Source organism: Lutra lutra, chromosome 2 (assembly GCF_902655055.1).
Source record: "Lutra lutra chromosome 2, mLutLut1.2, whole genome shotgun sequence".
Lineage (NCBI taxonomy): Eukaryota > Metazoa > Chordata > Mammalia > Carnivora > Mustelidae > Lutra > Lutra lutra.
The window spans coordinates 184,416,682-184,437,576 of record NC_062279.1 but is presented as its reverse complement, the minus strand read 5'-3'; the positions used below and the strand labels follow the sequence as shown (position 1 = coordinate 184,437,576).

The following is a 20,895-nucleotide window of genomic DNA, read 5'->3' as shown; positions in this document are numbered from 1 at the left end:
TCAGGAAGTTCCTCAACTTAAATATATGCATGTGTATAAATGTATTCTTCAGGCAGAAGAGTCCACAGTTTGCAGCAAATTTTCAAAGGGTTACTGCTTCAAAGTTCAGAACCACTATTATAAAAGAATGAATGAATCACATATCCTTGAAGAAATCTATGAATGTTTTTTCCTCATAGCAGAGCTCCTAATAAGAACTATGCACTGACAGCAATAGTTCAAGGATTCATTCTCTGGGAAAAAAACGTAGACGGGACTATTAAATATGCCCAAGTGAAGACAGATCCAGTAGTTTCACTGTCATACAGGTCATACAGCTAAACAGATGCCAGCAACAATTCTCCATGGAAACTGGTGCAACATCTTTTAAGCTACCTTAGCAAATAGGTAAGCCTTGAAAGACATGTAGAATGGATTTAGCCACGTAAGATGGGGAGGGAGTACATTTTAAATGGAGGAAAGAACATGAGCAGAGAAAGTATGTAAGGAAAATAGTATTTGTAGGATTTCAATTTCCAGTTTGATAAATATACTATCTACCTACCAGTCTGCAACAGAACAGCACGATACACCTTTGATACTGGCTACCAACCAAAAGCAGCAGAAAATATAAATCAAATGAGACTCACACAAAATGAGACTCTATAAAGTTGTAAAATGCTATGCAAACAGCAGTTCCACCCAACTAATTTTTCATTTTTACCTCAAATTCCAAGGTGGTCACTAAACCTTTGATTAATAACCAATTAATATCCTCTCTCTCAATCAGTGGTTCTCAGTGCTTCCTACACATCAGAATTATCTGGGGGCTTTTAAGACTCCCAATGACAAGAGTGCACTATTTAATAGAGACTATTTATTTAATTCAGTCTTTAGGGCCTAAGCATCCACAATTTTTTAAAGCTCCCAGGTAATTCCAATACATAGCCAAAGTTGAGGACTACAACTAGAGGTATGCCCAAGAAAGACAGTTAATATTGTATTTTCTTCTAAAAACATTTAAAGTAGTTGATAAAAATTAAAACGTAACTCCTTAATTCTCAATAAATATAAAGTCAGACCTACCAAGGCCTGATAATTAAGGTAAGGCTGTCATTCGTTGCATATATATTATACTGATATTTTGAGTTTTGTGGAGTCACATAGTACTGCCTCTATACTTTTTCTTTTAACTTCAAAAGCACAAGAATAATTTTTCTACAATGTATAGTTTATAAAGAAATCTTAATGTATTCTATTTTTCAGTGAGGATTAATAAAAAATGCTATCTTGAAAAATAATGTATGTACAAAATAAAAATCACAGAATTTAAAACTGCTTTCAGAGTAAGTCATGTATTGTCTATCACTACTACCATTAAAGAGACTGTGGTGGGAGCAGAGATCCCAAGGGAACTAACACTTATTGGGTACCCTGCAATAGGTGCTTCTGCAGCCACAGAAGCCGTTTAATCCATGAGTACTTGGTTTAAGTCCAATTAGTTTCATTTTCACAGATACGGAAAAAGGCTCATTTGTGAAGTAAAGTGCCAGTACCAAGATTCAGGCTCAGGTCTGACTAACTCCAAAGTCTACGTCTACAAAATGTTTTTGATGCTAACTTCTGGGGTGTGAATTTTAAAAATGTTGTTACTTTTATAAAATGTCCTAAAAACAAACACAAAACCCTGAAGGCTTAAAGGTGATCTACGCTAAAACTGGGCTCATAAACATGTTCATTAGGGAAGCCAAATTTACTCACTTTTGTGCAGAGCTTGAAATAAAGGTTTACCTGCCATATTTATGTTTAATTTCATTTTTTAAATTTGGAAAAGATATCACTCTACAAAGAATCTTTTAAAATAAAGGCCTTCAAATGTCCAACCATGTAAATTCTTACAAGGTACGAAATACGCATGCTCAGTCATGAGTGCTCAGTCGAATGACATGAAGGTACATGTACATCTTTACAGTATATTATTTCATCAAGACATAAGTTGTACTGCAAGAACAAATGAAGAAGCCAATCTGAGACAGAATGTCCATTTAACATCCAGTTTTATTGTACGTTTTATGTCTAAGAAATGCAAGCAGGTTTAAATATTTTAGTGATTCTACATTAAGCAATTTTTACTATTCCTTTCAAGAGTCTCAGTTAAAAAAGCATTCATATTAAAAAACAAGACACTGTTAATAAGACAATTATTAGTAAGACAACCTAGAATTTGAAACTACCTGACAAAATCTGATATTATAAAATGGAAACGGAACACACAATAAACTGCACATTAGGATAAGATTACAGCAGTCATCCATATTGCCAATTACAATTTTCTGTGTTCATTAAAACTGCTTTATTCTTCTTACTAATTGGCTTAATGTCACAAATCTGAATTTATAAAAGAAACTCATACCAATAAAATGTCCTTGCTACATACATCTAGTTAGCTTGAAGAGTGCTATTAACCAAAGTTGGAAGAACACCAGGTTACATAAATTAATAGGAACACACATGAGATAAGAAGTCTGAGTCTCCAAATAAGTTATAGGATCGCAACCACTATTTAATTGCTCTTTACAAAGAGAAATAAGCCATGTTTCAAAAAAATCCCTACATTTCTCCGTTATGTTAACTACAGGAGCTAGCACCTCAGTTTTTATTAAGGGTGTGTGTCCACATATATACATACACATACACCACCCAAAAGGAGATTAGCTTTAATAGCTTTTACTTAAATTTTTCTTCTTTTGAATTTCTCAAAAGCAAAAAATACATACTGAAAATAGTGTCCAATTTCCTACTATGTACATTCCCTGAGACTAATCACAAAGTCAGAATGGGGGCTTTCTGTATTTCCAAAGCACCTTTTTTAAGGGGTGGGGAGTGGGGGAGTAATAGTATCAACTTCAACATGTACCATTTTCAGTTATGAGAACTAATACCTTCTCTGTAAACTAATTATCTTACTTCAAGAAATAAACTATTGTATCAAAAGCACAACTATTTTAAGGAAAAAATTCTAATGATTGATATAAAAAGGAATTTCAGATGTTGAAACAGTAGCAAAAGAAAATATACATAAAGTTTTTAATTGTATTAAAAATTAGTGATTTAAGTATTTCTATGCCTTTGCTTAAGAAAATTAACCTGCTTTAACTGCAGGTACTGAAAGGCAGAAAACCAGGAATTCTAGCCCTGACTTTGCCTCTATCAGCCATAAATTTGCACAAATTCTCTACTTTCTCAGATCTCCTCTTCCATGTATACCAGGGACTAGGCAGAAAATAAAGAATTTCATGATTAAAAGGGCCTTCCTGATAACACAGTCCAGCCTATCATGTTAAAAATGTAGAAACAGAGGCCCAGAGATTTTAGGGAACTATCCTAAATTCACACAGGCACAAAACCAAACTTAATGTTCAAATCCAGGACTTATGCCATGAAACTGCTGTAAGTTTAAGAAGGTAGTTATTTTTTATCTACAGAATGGCTACTGATTCATCTCCACAATAGAACAAAGAAAATGAAAGCTCTTATCGTCTGGCCCTTTGGGGATCAATAAACAGGCTGTTCAGAATTGCTGGCCTGGTTAAATGTAAATCTGAGTTTCTCTATGCACTTATGTTGTAATAACTAAGATAAATATTGTACAGAAATTATATTATTAGCACTCATGTTAAACTCTGGGGTTTCACAGAAATATTAAATGTGAAATGTGAACTATTAAATGTGAAAAGATTCACATTCACTCTCCACACTTACCAGATCTAACTATTTTAAAGTAACTCTTGAAATTTCTACTGGTACTTCAAGAATTCTAGTTTTAAAAACTAAGATCAATATCACATAATACTATGAAAAATGTCAATGGGTATACTTTTAAAATGTAAGATATGAAAATTTTCATTCTATACCCTGTTAAAGCACACATGCCATGGAGACTAGTCTAGGAATATAGATAATATATTTCTCTCTGCATCAATTACTATAGTTCTAGTTTGGATATTCTTTAGAAAGTCAAGATATTTTTGACTTTGAGATGAATAACCACTTTTGAGAATGACTAAGCTTATTCTCTCCTAACAAGAGATGCTATCAGAGTCAAGCAGACTAGAAATTCTAACTATTCGTGGAGAACATATAATAAAGACCCCAAAGAAAAGGAAATATAAGAAAATAAAATTCTGATAGTGTTTCCTCTCTTTGCTTTTCTTTTAGTTGTTAGGATCAAAGATATCTGATCATAACATACATACCTAAATGAAAATATTTAAAAGAACATTAATAGAGCATAAACCTGCCCAGGAAGAAAGCTTAAAATGCTATAATGAACACAAACAAAATACCACTCCCATACCATCATTGTTTAAAACTTTAAATGGCAAACTAGGGAGGTGCCTAAGTCTACATTTCCAAGTCAAGCAAACTGTTAATTGCTCAGACTCATTATTATTTGCAATGTACTGTCATACCTAACACATCTGCTTCTCACTATATCCCTTGGGGTAGAAATTATTATTCCCATGTTATAGGCTCAGAGAGTATATAGTTCCCATCCAAGGCTGCATACTTCCTAACTCTAAGATTTAGAACACAAACCAGAATTCTGCAGAGGGGTATCAGGAGTAAAAGCACAGTAACAACAAAGGTGATGGTACCTCCCAAGACAGCTGGCAGACTCAATGAAATGGCTGCTTTACGCACTGTAGTTATTATAAAACATTTGGAAAGATTCAGTGCAGTTCAATTTTATAGGTTCTAAATACCAGCTCAGAAGGCTAAATTTTATTCAATAAATAATGAGAAACACCCAGGGATTTAATAGGGTGTGATATGAGAAAGAAGAATTAAACCTGCAGTAGTAGGGACAAAAAAACACTTACTGAGGTCCCATTAGCATGGTTCCATGCAATTTATAATGCAATATAAAAAGCCAGAGAGATGACAGGCAATGAGTGAGGTGAAAGGGCCTGACTCCTGATTTTTAAAACCCTCAATTTCTATAACGAAAAAGCATAATTGAGGGGTAAAAAATATGGTATAATCTAATCAAGATTTATTATCTTATTACCAGACAAAACAACACTGATGATCTAAACATCAGGGAGTAGCCAATGTTTAAAAACAGCCTTACCTTAGGTCAGGTGATTCGGCCCTCCCATACCGGTCCTGCCACTTTCCAACGCTGGAATTGGCTTTTCTGGAGGCAGTACTTGTCTGAGACTGAGAAGAGGTGCTGTTTCTGGTGAGATAAATTTTCTATGTTTTTTCTTACATATTGTTGTCTCTGACCCCCCTTGTTCTATCTTTTTTTTTTCTTTGACATGCTTTGTCTAAAGTCCTTTAGCATGTTCCTATTGTAGCATTCTGTCCAAGGCTCTGTGGTACTGAAACTGCTAATAGGTATTTAAATATAAATGTGCTATCAACATTTTATTAACTCTAGAATGTTTTTAGAAATATTTTTCAAAATAATATGATGTCAAAATGCAAAATAAGAACCAAGGGCTTGTCAGGTTATAATGTATTTATCAAGAAATAACTTTCTGTACTTTTATGAATAACATTAACTTCTGTGGTTCCACAAAACCTTACTCAAAACTTTGGTTTTTCTTTCCCTATGTTCTTTCAATAACAGGTACAAATAGTGTACCAGATAACAGTAACACTCTGATGTGTTTTATAAAAACCTACGCTTTATATATTTCATAAAAATTCCACTTCAAAATAACTAAAAATAAAATTTTGAAGTTAATTTTACCCATAATGACATATTCCATAAAAAGTTCAGGATTTACACTCTTGCCAGTCCTTTAAAGGACTCATAAGACACTCTTTCGAGAAAAATTTTCTATAGGAAAAATATGTATGTTTATGTATCTGCTTATTTATGTAAAAAGAAACACAGGAAGAATAAATCAGAAACTAGATGAAATGAAGTTAATTATTAACAGGAATGAAAGAAATTGGGGAAAGTGAAAAATCTGAGTATGCTTGGAACTCCTAAACGTTTTATATTTGCAAAAAATAAATCAATAAACATGGAGGAAAAGAAAAGCTGAATACAAACAGAAACAATGGATCAAATTATACTTTAAATGATTAATACAACCACTCTGAAGGAAATTTTCTGAGTATTTTAACTATATACCCTCAGCCTGGAAAAAAAAAAGAAAAAGAAAAAAAGAATTCCAAAGAAATCTTGAAATCTACTTAATAGATTTGGTTTTCATAATGGCAGGTGAAGTCCTAACCTATTCTGTCTGTATTTTAGAATTAAAGTAAGAACAACGAAGTTGGTGGGAACTAGGTTCTCAATGCAGTAAAACAGTAAAAGCTGCAAGATGGAAAAAACGAAAGGGAAGCAGAAACCTGTGGTGTGAAATGTGAAATAAAAGACACATGATGACTGCATGATTAAAATTATACATTATTTATTCTCCCAGCTGAAAAAGTCTAGAAACCATGACACTCCAGCACCAATGAGCATACCTGGTGCCAAGACCTTGGTTTCTAATCATCATTTCCCACTAAAAGGCATCAAGGTGCTTTCAAGAAATGGTTGTTTCCAGGGAGGGGGCAGAGAAAGCACAAGATAAGCCTGGAACATCTGGTAAAGCTAGAAACTAAAAAAATCCTCAAAAAAAAAAAAAAAAAAAAAAAGATGGGTAAAAATCAAAAGGTCACAAGAACCACTCTGAAGAGTCTGCGACAGAGCAAGTCTGGACTAATTGGAGCATCAATATGAATTACAGTATATGTAAGCTGTATATATAGCTTACATACTACATATACAAATAAATCATACAAACACACTCTCACACATAAAATAAAAACTAGTGAATCTAGTTGATAATAAGTGGAGATAGGGAAGCTCATTTTTAAAGGAGAATGCCAACTAATAAATATAAGAAAAATAATAGTTAGATAATCACTATTTTATAGCCATTACAGTATAATGGGAGAAAGCAAAAATCACCAATGGATACTAGAATTTGGGGGAAGTTTAAAAAGAAATAGGATAGATACAGCTCCTTACAGATTATTTACTAAATACAAAGAGCAAAAATAGTAACTTTGCAGTGCAGAATCCCAAAGAACACCATCACAACGAAATGATTAAGGCTCTCATCACTAATAATAGGGCAAAATGACATCATGTACCTCCAGGCTGTTGCACTGAGGACAGAACATCACTTATGCAGTTTCCTGCCTAAAAGGAAAAACCTGAATCCAATAAAGAGGAAACATCAGGCAAACTCAGACTCAAGGATGATTTACAAAACAACTGGACTGTACTCATCAAAATGTAATCAACAAATACAAAGAAGGTCTGAGAAACTGCCTCAGATTAAAGAATAAAGAGAAAAAAGACTTAATTATAGTGGATGATACTGGACTGAATCCTAAATCAAGATAAGAACTTCCATGAAAGACATTATTAAAATAATTAGCTAAATTTATGGTTTGCATATTAATATATTGGCTCATTATTGGATTTTCTCACTTTGATAACTATGTCCTAGGATTACATAACAGAGTGTGCTTGTTTTTACATTCTGAAGTATTTAGAGGTTGATGGGGTATGATGTTCATAATTAATAAATGGTTCAAAAAGGAAAATATTTTGGGGAAATTATAAAGCAAATATGGCCAAATGTTAACAAGTGGAGAACTGGATGAACAATAAGTGAGTGTTCAGCTTGTGAAAACTTATCAAGCTGTACTTCTTGACATATACGAAAACTTTTAAAGATTAAGCAAAACATTCTGATATATTAAATATTAACATCTTACTTAAGTATGCCATTTTGCTGGGCAATACAGAATGTTAGAAACCTAGCATTTCTACCTATAAAGTACAAAGAACCAATAAAAACAGTTCTGTGCAAACATACCAACAATCACCTACACATTAATAAGGCAATCTAAGATTTTTAACAAAGGAAATACAGTGGTAAGGTCAGTAGTACAGCTCATTACTATTTGTTGTATAGTCTCTAATATGTCTTAAGTGACATTCCTGTTTTTTCCCTAAAGTCAAAAAATTTCACTTTAACGCATATCTCTCCAATCTCCATTAATACAAAGACTAAAACAGAAAAAAAACACAAATATTTATTTAGGAAAATACTTCACAATGAACCCATAAAACGACTTTCCTAATGAGCAATGGGTACTGTTCTGTGTATCAAAAAGTGACAATACTGACATGTTAGGTATGTTTCTATATAGGTTGTGGTGGCAATTACCCACTTTTTTGGCACTAGTGATAGATCTGTTAACGTTTCTATCATTTCTTTACTTCCTTTTTACTGTCTCCTTGCTTCTAGTAATCTCCATCTCTCCTTTAATCCATGGTCATCCATCATTTTAATCACTTCAAGGACCCTCTCACCTTTCTTGCCCCTTTGTCATATCTGCCTGGTATAAATGCAACCTCTGTTAAATCCAGCTCTAGCTAATCTTCACAAACATATGAACACCTGACAAGAGCGAGAGAAACATACCCAAGCAAGCTGACTGGTGTCATTTTAAACCCACAGCCATTAACCTCCAGAAAAGGTGGTAATATACTGTCTCCCTCTCTGTGTCAGTTTTTCACTCTACTAATTCATTCCCATCAACATACAAAAATGCTGGAGTATTTTCCATTTTGGGAAAAAAAAAAAAAAAAAAAAAAAGACTTCTCTTGGTGGTACATTTCCCTCCACGTGGTGCCTAGCAATCCTACTCCTTTCCCCTAGTTCACTCACACACCTCTAAATGACTGTTTCAGAATTTCTCTTCTCTCCTCAAATATTCAACACCCACTTCCACATGTCCTCATGTTCACCAGTAAGTCTGTATCCTTTGTGCTGGGAAAAACTGAAGCCAAAAGAAGAGAGCTTTCAGTTGCTTCCATCAGTATTCTCTTACCCATCACCCTTCACCATGTCCCGTCTTCTCTCCTGTTACTATGAGTGAACCATCCATCTCCTTCTTAAGACTAACCCCCCAGCCTTGCATATTACATCCTGTCCCTCTGACTTTCTTAAAGACATTGTTCTCACAACTGTTCTTTCTTCCTTCTTGAATCATCAATACTCCCTGTAGTGATTCATTCTCCTAAGTCTACATACTGTAATTTCTAACATTTTAGAAAAAACATCCCCTGATCCCACATTTCCCTTCAGATACTATTTCTTTGCTCCCTCAAAGAAAAAAAAAAAATCTTCAAAAAAGTTGTCCATATGTTCTTATTCTAATTCCTTTCCTTCCATTCTCTCTTGAATTCATTCCAAAAAGTCTTTTTTCAAACTTCACCTTATCCCACTAAAAATGATCCTGGTCAGGATCACCAGCAACCTTTACATTTTAAAATCCAAAAGTCAGGGCACCTGGATGCCTCAGTCAGCAGAGCATATGACTATTGATCTTAGGGTTATGAGTTAAAGTCCCATGCTGGGTACAGAAATTACTTTAAAAAAAAAAAATCTTAAAAATAAATAAATAAATCTAAAAGTCATTCTCAGATCTCTTCTTGCCTATCAGTATTATCTGGTAGATAACTATTCCTCTACTTCGAAATACATCTTTTTCAAGACATACACTGGGTGTTCTTCCTATGTCAGTAGTCATTCTTTTCTATGAATCTCCTCCTTCTCCTCTTCATCCTTATTTTTCTGACCTTGAAGGAAGCACCCGAAGGCTCTGTCCCTCTTGCCACTTCTCTATCACTACTTATCTCCTTAATAAATCGAATTCACTTCCACTACTTCATTTAAATACTACTTAAACACTGATCGGTCCCAAATTTCTATCCCCAGCCCATATCTTTCTGCTCAACTCCAGATCCATATATCCCCTTCCTATGCAAATTTTCCACTTACAGGTCTAACAGACATCTCAATTTCACTATGTCCTAAACTGAACTCTTGGTCTTCTCCCCCCTGAAAAGCACTCCTCCTGCAGTCTCTTCTCTCTCAGATGTAAAAGATCCTCACCATCTGCACCAGAAGCACTCTGGTCCAAGTGATCTCTTGTGTAAGGTAACTGTTACAACCTCCTAACTGTCCTCTCAGTTTCTGCCCCTCACCTCTCTGTAGTCTGATTTTAATAAAGCAATCAAGACTTTAAAAACCTACAGTAGATTATTTCATTCCTCTACATAAACTGACAGTGACACCCCTTTTATTTCACTTACAAGAAAAGCCAAATTCCTTATAGTGGTACAATGCCCTACATAACCTGGCCCAAGGTTGTTGTTTTTTTTTTTAAAAAAAAAAGGAGGGGGCAGGCAAAATTAAAGAAAAGCTGCTACTGATTTTTAAATAGTTTAATTAGCAAACATCTATAGAGTATTATCTATGTACGTACTACTGTTATAAAACATTTCACATAAATTAAATCATTTAACATATATAACTACCCTGTGAGGGATGGATGATTATTACTACATTTTACAGATCAGGAAATGAAAGAAGATGATTAGGGGATGTGCTCAAGGACACACAGCTAGTACATAACATAGCCAGAACTGCAACCCCAGAAGTCTAGCTCCAGAGTCAAAGCTCTTCACATCATTCTAAACTGCAGAACATGATAAACTGAATGAATGAAAGTGACCTCTTTTAAAATACAAAAAAACCCAAAAGACTACATATTAAAAGGATCAGTATTCCTCCACTATCATACCTTCTTAGCCAAACATTTGATGAGGTTTCATTTAGTTTAAATAATATATGGACATGACCATGACTAGTAATTGTTAGGATGAGAAGAGACAGTCAAAAATCCAAGATGACTTTGTGACATTTAATTCTGGCTGAAAGTTTTAAGAATCTACATCTTAGGGCTAAACTGTACATTCCCATACTGTCTCTTCCTGCATTTGTATATTATGAAATATTATCTTTTACAGCAATTCAAAATTGCAGAATAAGAAAACCAGAAAACTGTAAAATAAACTTAAGCAAATAGCACAAAAGGTAAATGATCTGGCTGAGAACTAGTAACAGTTGGGTTACTGACTTGTTTCTGGCCCAGAGGAATAATTGATAAGTCATCTTTATCTAACTGAAAATCTGCTAACATCCAACTTCCCTACTTTTAGCTTACCCTTTACCATTTTCCTAGTAACAGGCTAACCATTTGCCGGCACATCTGCCTCTTAAAATTGGTACCTTGTGGAACTCAAAGTTAGGTATTATTAAAACCAAAGAAAGAAAAGAAAATGGTTTTAATCTGAAAGATTGCCCAGGCTCAAATCTCTATAATCTCTTATTAAAGTTAGTAAAATATATAAAATTCAATAGATCTAGACTTAGAAAGTCCAATAATTCTTAATGTAAGAATAATAATAAGTACAGAAAAGAGTAAGATTGTTGTCATCACCATCTCTCCTAAATGTAAGATTATCTTTTTGATATACATGATATACCATGCTTCATTTATTGCTTACCTAGATTTTTTTTTAATGGGAAGGCACCCAGAAGAGTTTTTCACAGATAATTCATTTTGTATTAAAACAACATGGAATGTTCCAGTTTTTTTGCAGAACATTAAGCACTTTTATAGCACTAATACAAGATGAAGGTACCAATGCCTTCAGTAATGGGAGTTATAATTGTCTAACTAACCTGCTTGGTGGGAGTCCAGTCTTGAACAAAGAAGGAGGAGAAGTAAACTCAGCTTTTGTAGATGGAAGTGCTGCTTCCTTCTCTGAATTTCCAGTTCTTCCCTGCTGTACCTTAAAAAAAAGGGTTATTAGCTTATTTAATAGAACACTCAAACATACTATACTAAACATGTTAAAATAAATTTGTAACATCTGATCTGAATTTAAATATGAAGAAAGTTTTGTTGCTGAATATTAAATAAAATTACCCTATTTGAGAACAGCACTAGGCGAAAGGCACCAAAGGCACCAAAGGGGATCAAAATGTTCCCAACTATTAAGAAAGTTCATACTAATAATGTCACTTAAAAGTCCAATAAGCTATAACTCTTTAGTCCTTTCATAAATTCCCTTAAATCATCAGAGCTAAGTCCAAGATACTTGGTTATGACTCCATGTTTCGGAGTTCAAGAAAGGCCTTGAAGAATTTTCCCCTTTTATGTTTACTACCATTTGGAAAAAACTACCAACGGCCATTTTAGCCATTCAGACCATGTTCTATTCAGACTGTGATTTGCTCCAACATGAGTATCAATAATCTATTCCTGTGCTTCCATACCATTTGTTTTCCCCTCATTATGAACAGTACCACCGTCCTGTCCGTCAGTACATCTAGAAGCTTGAAGGTAGTAATCGGTCTCCTTAATAACCTCTTTCCCTTCTTTATATTCACCTTCAAACAGTTATCTACTTACTCTATAATTTCTCCCAGATTTAGCCACCCTTTCTGCTCCTAGCAGAGCTTTTCAGAATGGTCCAGTCATACTCCTTTACACTGGTGAAATTATTCTTTGTGCTCTTTTGCTTTTATACTCACCTTCTGATCTTAAATCATTCATTATATTTAAGCTAAGTTGCCCAGCACTTGAATAATATCACACCATATTTTACGTCCTACTTATATTCTACTGTTCAATCTAAATTCAGGATCATTCTCTTTCATCATGAGGCAAAGGCCAAGAAAATCTCAGACACCTTGACTCTGTTACATTCAAATCACTGATTGAATTCCAAAAACCATCTACTTCTCACATTATCAGTGTGAGAGAAAAATAATATATTTGAGCCATTAAAGTCAGATCTCTCATTAGTACTGCTGAACCCAATCCCTAATGGGAGTCTTCATATAATTAAGGCTCAACATTGACATTTTAGAGCACTACTCCTTAAAAAAAAATTCACTTAAAAGGCCCAGATCCCAGTGAGGAATAACAGAAGATCAGCACTAAAAAAATGAGGATAGAAGGTAAGAAATGGATCTGATAAACACTTGAAAGGTAAACTGACAGAACGTGATGACAGGGAAAATAAACATGGTTCACTCATCGAACATTAAATATCTATCATCTAAAAAAACTATTAATAGAGGCTGAAACTAGAGAGAGAAATACAACAAAATCTCAGACCATGGGACAAGACACACCAACTATCAGAGCAATACGATAAATGCTAGGAAGAAAAGTAACGGTGGGATAAAAGATGCTACGAGAACACAGAAAAAGAAATGCAATATTCTTCCTGCAAATGTCTGGAATATCGAGAGTTGAGAGTACGATCTCAACTGTGCTGAGCTTCAGTAATTTATATCCGATGTCTTACGTATCTAATAAGCAACTCAAACTTACCGTGGCCTAAACAAAGCTACTGATTCTCCACAGATGATCCCTCAAACTGATTCTATCCAAGTCTTCCCCATAAGTAAAGAGCACCATCATCTACTGAACTGCTTAAGGAAAAAAAAAAAAAGAAATCCTAACAATTATCCAATAGATGACTATCCTACATCAACTTTATCTTTATGATATATACCAAACTCAACCACTGATTATATCCACACTGAAAACCCAGGTTATATCTACTACCACTTCTCAACTGTTCTGCTAAATTTTCGGCTTTAGTCTCACCTCTGGAAAACCCATCCTCTGTATATAGCCAAGCAATCTTACTAAAAGTGTAAATCAACTCATATCTCTGCCCTGCTCAAAATTCCCCAAAGGCTTCCCAATGCAAACAGAATAAAACCTTTTTTTCTGATAAAAAATTTATCATGGCCTACAAGTATTTACACTGAATTTAGGTTTTATTCAAATCTGTATCCTAAGTACCTAAAAACAGTGCCAGGCATGCAATAATTGCTCAATATATATATTTTATTTGATTGAATTTGGGACTCAGCTTAAATGTCACATCAAAGCCTTTCAGAGGATTTAAGAGTTTATAGCTATATAATTTTTTGGCCCAGTTATCTAATTAATGACTACTTTTCCTCTTAGTTCAGGAAAACTCTAAGATTACAAAGTCGAGGTCTATAATGCTCACCTCCTCTCCCTACTTAAGCCTGAGATGCTTCCTGGCATAGTCAACACTCAATTAAAAACTGGGAAGGGGAAAGGGAGAAGAGCTGAAGAAGAGAAGCATAAGGGGGAAAAGAGAGAGAGAAGAGAGCACAAATGAAAAATTATTTTTAATAGGGGGAAAGCAAGAAAATGCATCAGGAAAACACAGCACAATTTTAAACATGTAATTTCTTTTCTCCCTAATTTTTTTGTAAAATCTAATTATGAAAATCTCGCCATTTTAGCAACTCTCCTAATCAACTTGCATCCACTTGTCTTCAGATGTTACACTCAGAATTACAGACTCAAAACCTGTTTAACTAGAATGAGACTTTTTTTTTTAAACATAATCTAGAATTTTGAGAAGTAACTATAAGGTACCACAACAGATATTTTTTTTAAACATTTTATTTGTCAGAGAGCGCGAGCACAAGCAGGAGGAGCGGCAGGTAGAGGGAGAGGGAGAAGCAGGCTCTCTGCTGAACAGTGAACCCGATGTGGGGCTCAATCCTAGGACCCCAGCATCATATCCTGAGCCAAAGGCAGACGCTTAGTCGACTGAGCCACCAAGGTGCCCCACCGTGACAGATTTCCTAAAAACAAAATCATGTCAGGTCTTACATAACCAAACAAAAGCTGAATGAAGTTTGTAACCTTGAGAAACGAAATATTTACCCAAATTACACTACCAGTGATACCAAAACTTAGTTTGTGAAATTTCCTTTAGCTGCCCTTCATAGCATTATTTATAAAAGGTTAACCTTACCAAACAAAATAACGCCTAAAAAGAAATTTAAGTGTGGTACACCCAAATAATACATTATGCAACTACTTAAAATGTTATTTGTCAAAAAACTTTAATAAACTAGGAAAACATTTGCCACATAATGTTATGGTAAGAAAAGGAAAAGTAGCAAACCACATAAATTGTAATTTTGTTTCAACCCACAAAAAGGCTGACAAAGCAATAAAATTTGGGACTCTGAAAGCATATTAAAAAACAGTAACTGACTGAGCAAACCGAAGAACTTGAATCACAAGTCAGCAACAAGAAAACAAAGATACTATTATTTTCATGGCAGGACCCCAAAAGGTTCAGGAATTGACAACTCTAGTTCCCAGAACATTTGAATCACCCAAGTATAAACTCTCTAAGCAGGCCACTGGGATCTATTCCCTGAAAAATCAAATCACCACAAAAAGAAAAAACAAAGTAACCCAATGACATGGACACGTGGAACTGTTAAAAGCTTAGCTCTACAGTAAAAACTGTATCAAATTTCATTTATATTCAGAGTTTCCAATCACCTTTTTAGAGGCCCATTCCCCTATGACCAAGGATCAAGAAACATTCAAGGAGAGGCAGTCAGAAGCCAAAACAACAAACATACTATGCAAGAAAATAAAATCGAAATGAAATGAACAATCTATCATTAATAAAAATATCTTCTGAGAGACAGATGAGAAAAAAAAAATACTCCAATACTGCATGCATGAACAACAGGATGCTACCATTAAATACCAAAGAAAAACCTTCTTGGATATTCACAATATAACCACAGAAATGAATAGAAGAGTTTTAAAGCCGAAGAAATCTCCCAGATAACAGAAGACAAACAGGTAGAAAATACGACAGAAAAGAAAATTGAAGGACTTGCATAAAAGGTCCAATATGTGAACTGGAGGTCCAGAAAACATTAAAAAGCAGAGAAAAAGTAAAAACATAATAGAGCAAAATACCCCAGAAATGGGAGGATATATGCTCCCAGATTGAAAGGTACAAATGAATGCTTGGTACAATAGATAATAGACTAAGACACACGGTTGTGAAATTTCAAAACATAGTGACAAAGCTTATACTCATCCATGGGGGAAAACAAAATCATCTATGCATGTGTGTGCAGGTATAGACATAAAAATATTTTCACAGAAGGTTGTGGGTCAGTTTTTTCTTACACGTTACCCCTTCCCACTAGTCACTCTTTCCTTGCCCCTCCCTCCAAATTATATAATTACACAATTGTTTTTACATCCAAATAGGTGATTTTTATTTTTAAACCTATTAAACTACATCTCCCTTCATTTCACTAAAAACAAAAACAAAAACAAACAAAAAACCCCCTTATTTATATTGAAATATATAGAAAACTAAAAGAACATCAAAATGTAGACAACCATTGAGGCATTATAGTAAACACACAGGGGTTCATTTATACTATTTTATCTACTGGTTAGTATGTTTGAAAATTTAAAATTTAAAAATTTAAAAAAGTTAAAAAAAAATGGTTATTTTAAAGAGGCTGGTAGGTGGCTTGTCTCTCAGTTGATTAAGGAGTTTAAAAAGTATACTTGGAGCAGACATGACAAGAACTTAAATTACAAATCTTAAATCTGTTCCTTTTTCCATTCACTAGCTTAAGATGGGTTCCTCACTCCTTTCATCCCTACAGTGCTGCAACAGCTCTTTATCTGGTCTTACTTCCCTTTCTCTTCCTTATATTCTAAAGCCTACCCTTCTAAAGAACACTTGTCAGTTTTCTAAAAATCAAGTCTGCTCATGCCTATCCTTCTACTCAAGAACTTTCAAATGGCTTCCTATGGCCGATACAAATGTCTATAGACTAGTTTAAGATTAAGGTCCTTCCCATTATGGCCCCACATCTACCATTTCCAGGCTTCTCTCTTCTAATATCTCTCATCCGCCCCAACTCTCCTTTCACGCTATCTGGTTTTGTTCACATTGCTCCTTCTACTACAAAGTTCTATACTCCCCTCTTTTCTACTAATGAAAACTCACTGTCTTTCAGTTAGCATGTCTGAATCCTTCTAGACTCTGCACGTTAGAATAACCCACTCTGTCTTCTGAACTCCCTACTGCACTTTAATAATAGCACTAACATAACAATTCTCAAAATATAACATGACTAGTCCTTCTAATACATCACTCAGATCATGAGCTCCCTGAATACAGAGATCCTGGTCTTACTACAGTATCTGGTACAGTGCCATGCATATTAGAGGTGCTCAGACATAACAGGAAAATTGGGGAAGTCCTTTTCCTTCTTTCTGTCTCACCAATCCTAGTAATTGTAATTCAAACAGCGGATTGGTAGATAAGATCTTAGACTTTTTTACACCTTACACTGATGCCAGAATTATATTACTTAAAAGCCACATCCAGAATTATGTTACTTATTCAGCACAAATAGGCACAAATAGGCAATAACTCCTCCAACTTGTCCTTGTTTCTAAGGCTTTCTAGTACCGAACCCTGCAAAGCCACCTCTCTTCCACTCCTTTCCAAAAGAACTCTTCCAATAAGGCTAATTTCTATTTTTTTAAATTCATGGAGATATTTTTTTTTAAGATTTTATTTATTTATTTGACAGATAGAGATCACAAGTAGGCAGAGAGGCAGGCAGAGAGAGAAGGGGAAGCAGGCTCCCCGCTGAGCATAGAGCCCGATGCAGGGCTCTATCCCAGGACCCTGGGATCATAACCTGAGCCGAAGGTAGAGGTTTTAACCCACTGAGCCACCCAGGCACCCCCATGGAGATATTTTGAAGATTTATTCAGTTATGAGACTGAGAGCATGTGTGTGCGAGCACAAGCAAAGGGAGCAAGGGGAGCAGCAGGTAGAGGGAGAAGTAGGCTCCTCGCTGAGCAGGGAGCCCGATTTGGGGCTTGAGTCCAGGACACTGGGATCACGACCGAGCCAAAGGCAGAAGCTTACCTGACTGAGCCGCCCCGGCATCCCGATAAGGCTAATTTCTTAAATACTCTCATCTACTATCTACTCAATTAAGTTGAGTTTCTTTCTTTGCCCAAGCTACTTCCTAATCCAGAATACTTTTTCTTCTGTTCTCCATACTCAAGATTCTGATTAAAATGGCATATGCTTCTCTAATATCCCATCTTTAGACTCTTATTTACTTATGCAACACACAGAGAGAACAGGGGGAGTGGCAGGCAGGCACAGGGAAGACTCAGCAGGGAGCCCCACACGGAGCTCGATCCCAGGACCCTGGGATCATGACCTGAGCCAAAGGCAGCAGCTCAACCAACTGAGCCACTCAGGTACCCCCAACTTTAGACTTCTAAAAAAAATACAGAAATAGAAAGGAATTATATATGACACTCAAAGTTATTTCTAATCCCAGAGTAATTCTTTTTGCCTTTTTAAAATTTTAAAACCAATTAACATATAATCTATTATTAGTTTTAGAGGTAGAGGTCAGTGATTCTTCAGTCCTATATAATGCCCAGTGTTCATTACATCACATGATCTCCTTAAAGTCCGTCACCCAGTTACCCCATCCCCCACCCACTCCCCTAAAGCAACCCTGTTTCCTATAATTAAGTCTCTTATGGTTTGCCTCCCTCTGATTTTGCCTTGTTTTATTTTTCTCCCCCTTCTCCTAGGATCCTGTTTTGTTTCTTAAATTCCATGAATGAAATCGTAATTGTTTTTCTCTGACTTATTTTGGTCAGCACAATATCCTCTAATTCCATCCACACTATTGCAAATGGCAAGATTTCATTTCGATGGCTGAGTAATATTCCATTGTATACACATTCACCTCTTCTTGATCCAGTCATCTGTCAACGGACATCTGGGCTCTTTCCACAGTTTGGCTATTGTGGGTATTGCTACATAAACACTGGCGTGCAGGTGCCCCTTCAGATCACTGCATTCCTATCTTTGGGGTAAATAACCAACAGTGCAGTTGCTGGGTCATAGGGTTAGCCCTATTTTCAACTTCTTGAGGAACCTCCATACTGTTTTCCAGAGTGGCTGCACTAGCTTGCATTCCTGCCAAAAGTGCACGAGGGTTCCCTTTTCTCCACATCCCTGTCAACCAACATCTTTTTTTTCCTCACTTATTCAATTTAGCCATTCTGACCAGTGTAAGGTGGTATCTCATTGTGGGTTTGATTTATATTTCTCCCAGGGTAATTTCTCATCACTCAATTCTCCAATTTCTGTAGCATTTTGTCAAAAATAGACATCTTGGTACCTAATACTACCTAAGAAAATTACCTCTGCATATTTGGGATACCCATTACATTCTTAAAATATTTTTTGTATTCTCCAGAGTTTCAGGAAAGATATTAAGAGACAACTCGGGACTTTTTAAAAGAATAATAGCCCTAGAGAAATTTGAACAAGGAAATTTTAAGGTAACAGAAACTTGTCTGAAATTTAATGTCAATGGCAACCTGAAAATGCCAAGCACTCCCATACAACCAGTAGTTGCAGATTTTGAGCAACATCAATAAAATATATCCTACAGATCACAATATACATAAAAAGTTTGAGCCTCACACATTATTAAAATATACACCCTAGGGGCATGTGGGTGGCTCAGTCAAACATCCAATTCATGATTTTAGTTCAGCTCATAATCTCATCAGTCAAGAGGTGAAGCTCCCCGACCCGACCCAGTCGCACTCCCAGCTCAGCAGGGAATCTGCTTGAGGTTTTCCTCCTTTATTCCTCCCCACCCCGATTCATATATACTCTCTCAAATAAATATTAAAAAAATACACACCCTGTTTCCAAATCAGTATTTGTAACAGATGAGTAATATTTAATGTGCATTATCAAGGCAAGAAAAAGCATTAGACTATACCCATTAAATTCAAATCCTTATTCATTCAGAACCAAATAAATGAGAATGGAACAATAACCTCCTCTCATGTAGCCAAAAGAAACTTCAAAATAATTTTGATACACAGTACGCATATAAAAAATGCATTCATGGTGACCACTTTCAGTAAGAGACCAGCCCCTGGGAGTTTTTTATTCTTTAGTTTCAGAAGTCGACTGCAAAAAGACAAAATACACAGAACCTGGCAGTTCACAAGGTCATTTTGTTTTCATTTGTTAGAAGAAATAAGAAGGACCACTGCAAATGAACTATTTCATCATTAAGACAACTTTTCTACCTATTTGTTGTAATCAAGTGTAACAATATATTTACTCCTTAAATAAGAAGATAGCACCAAAAAGCACCTGACGACCATTTAAAATAAAACAGACATCATTAAACACTTTCAAAAGATTGACAGCAGAACAAGAACCAAATACTTACCCAAAGTAGGATGCAAATTAAAATTAAATTCTCTACCCACAACTGTGTCCAGCAGAGCGGCTACATCTGCGGCTATAGCACAGGTATTGCATAAGGCAGTATTGCGGTGGACAGGGCTGCAGTCCCAAAAGGGTCACAGGAAAAGTGCCTGCCCGCAGAAGTTCCCTGAGTACATAACCCAATCTAAAAGCCACTCCCAGTCTTCATTCCAGTGTCGTTCAATACAAGAATTAAGAACTAAGAAGTAATAAGGTAAAGGAAAAGAGTACACAATCAGGTTTTGAGAAAAGTTTGCAGGTTGCAGTGTATTGCAGAAGTATGAAAATATGACATTACTCTTTGGATTGGGCCTGTGATCATATGGGATGGAGAAGCCAGAAGTCAGACTTTATTTCCAAGTGAGATTATCAATCTGTAAGTCCTTATAAAGCCTAAACCTTTTAAGCTACGAATTTTAAAATCAACGGCTTTATCCTCTTCTGTTGAGTCTTTCTTAGAGACTCCTAAAAATGCGTAAGCTTTTTGAGACATCTTGAACTGTAAGACACATTACACCAATGATTTTAGTGTCATACAGATAATAAGCAGTATGCCATCTTCTTTACCACTTTTATAAAAGAAAATTGAGAAAAATAAATCTCCAGTTCTGGTAAGAATGATAGCATGATCTAAAATGAGAGCTTAGCCTATTGGTGTGAACATGTCCTACAAACAAACATAGACTATAATTTAAAATAAAATCACGACATATAGCAAGAATAGTTTTACTTGGCATTTGTTAGTATAATAGGCTATAAATTCACATGCTTGCAAAAGTGGAGATAAA

The 20,895-nt window shown here is 35.3% G+C and overlaps 1 protein-coding gene across 26 annotated transcripts in view; it reads right to left on the bottom strand.

The window, feature by feature from the left end:
* The window catches only part of FIP1L1 (factor interacting with PAPOLA and CPSF1), an 82,965-nt gene that overhangs the window by 44,724 nt on the left and 17,346 nt on the right, over positions 1-20,895 (bottom strand). For 9 of the 26 annotated variants that reach the window (XM_047719301.1, XM_047719305.1, XM_047719310.1 and 6 more), the window contains one exon: positions 11,601-11,710. In XM_047719301.1, coding sequence (XP_047575257.1) covers positions 11,601-11,710 — 110 coding nt within the window. Of the gene's footprint in view, positions 1-5,113; positions 5,222-11,600; positions 11,711-20,895 lie in introns of all 26 variants that reach the window. The other 17 variants (XM_047719292.1, XM_047719295.1, XM_047719297.1 and 14 more) reach the window with 3 other exon arrangements.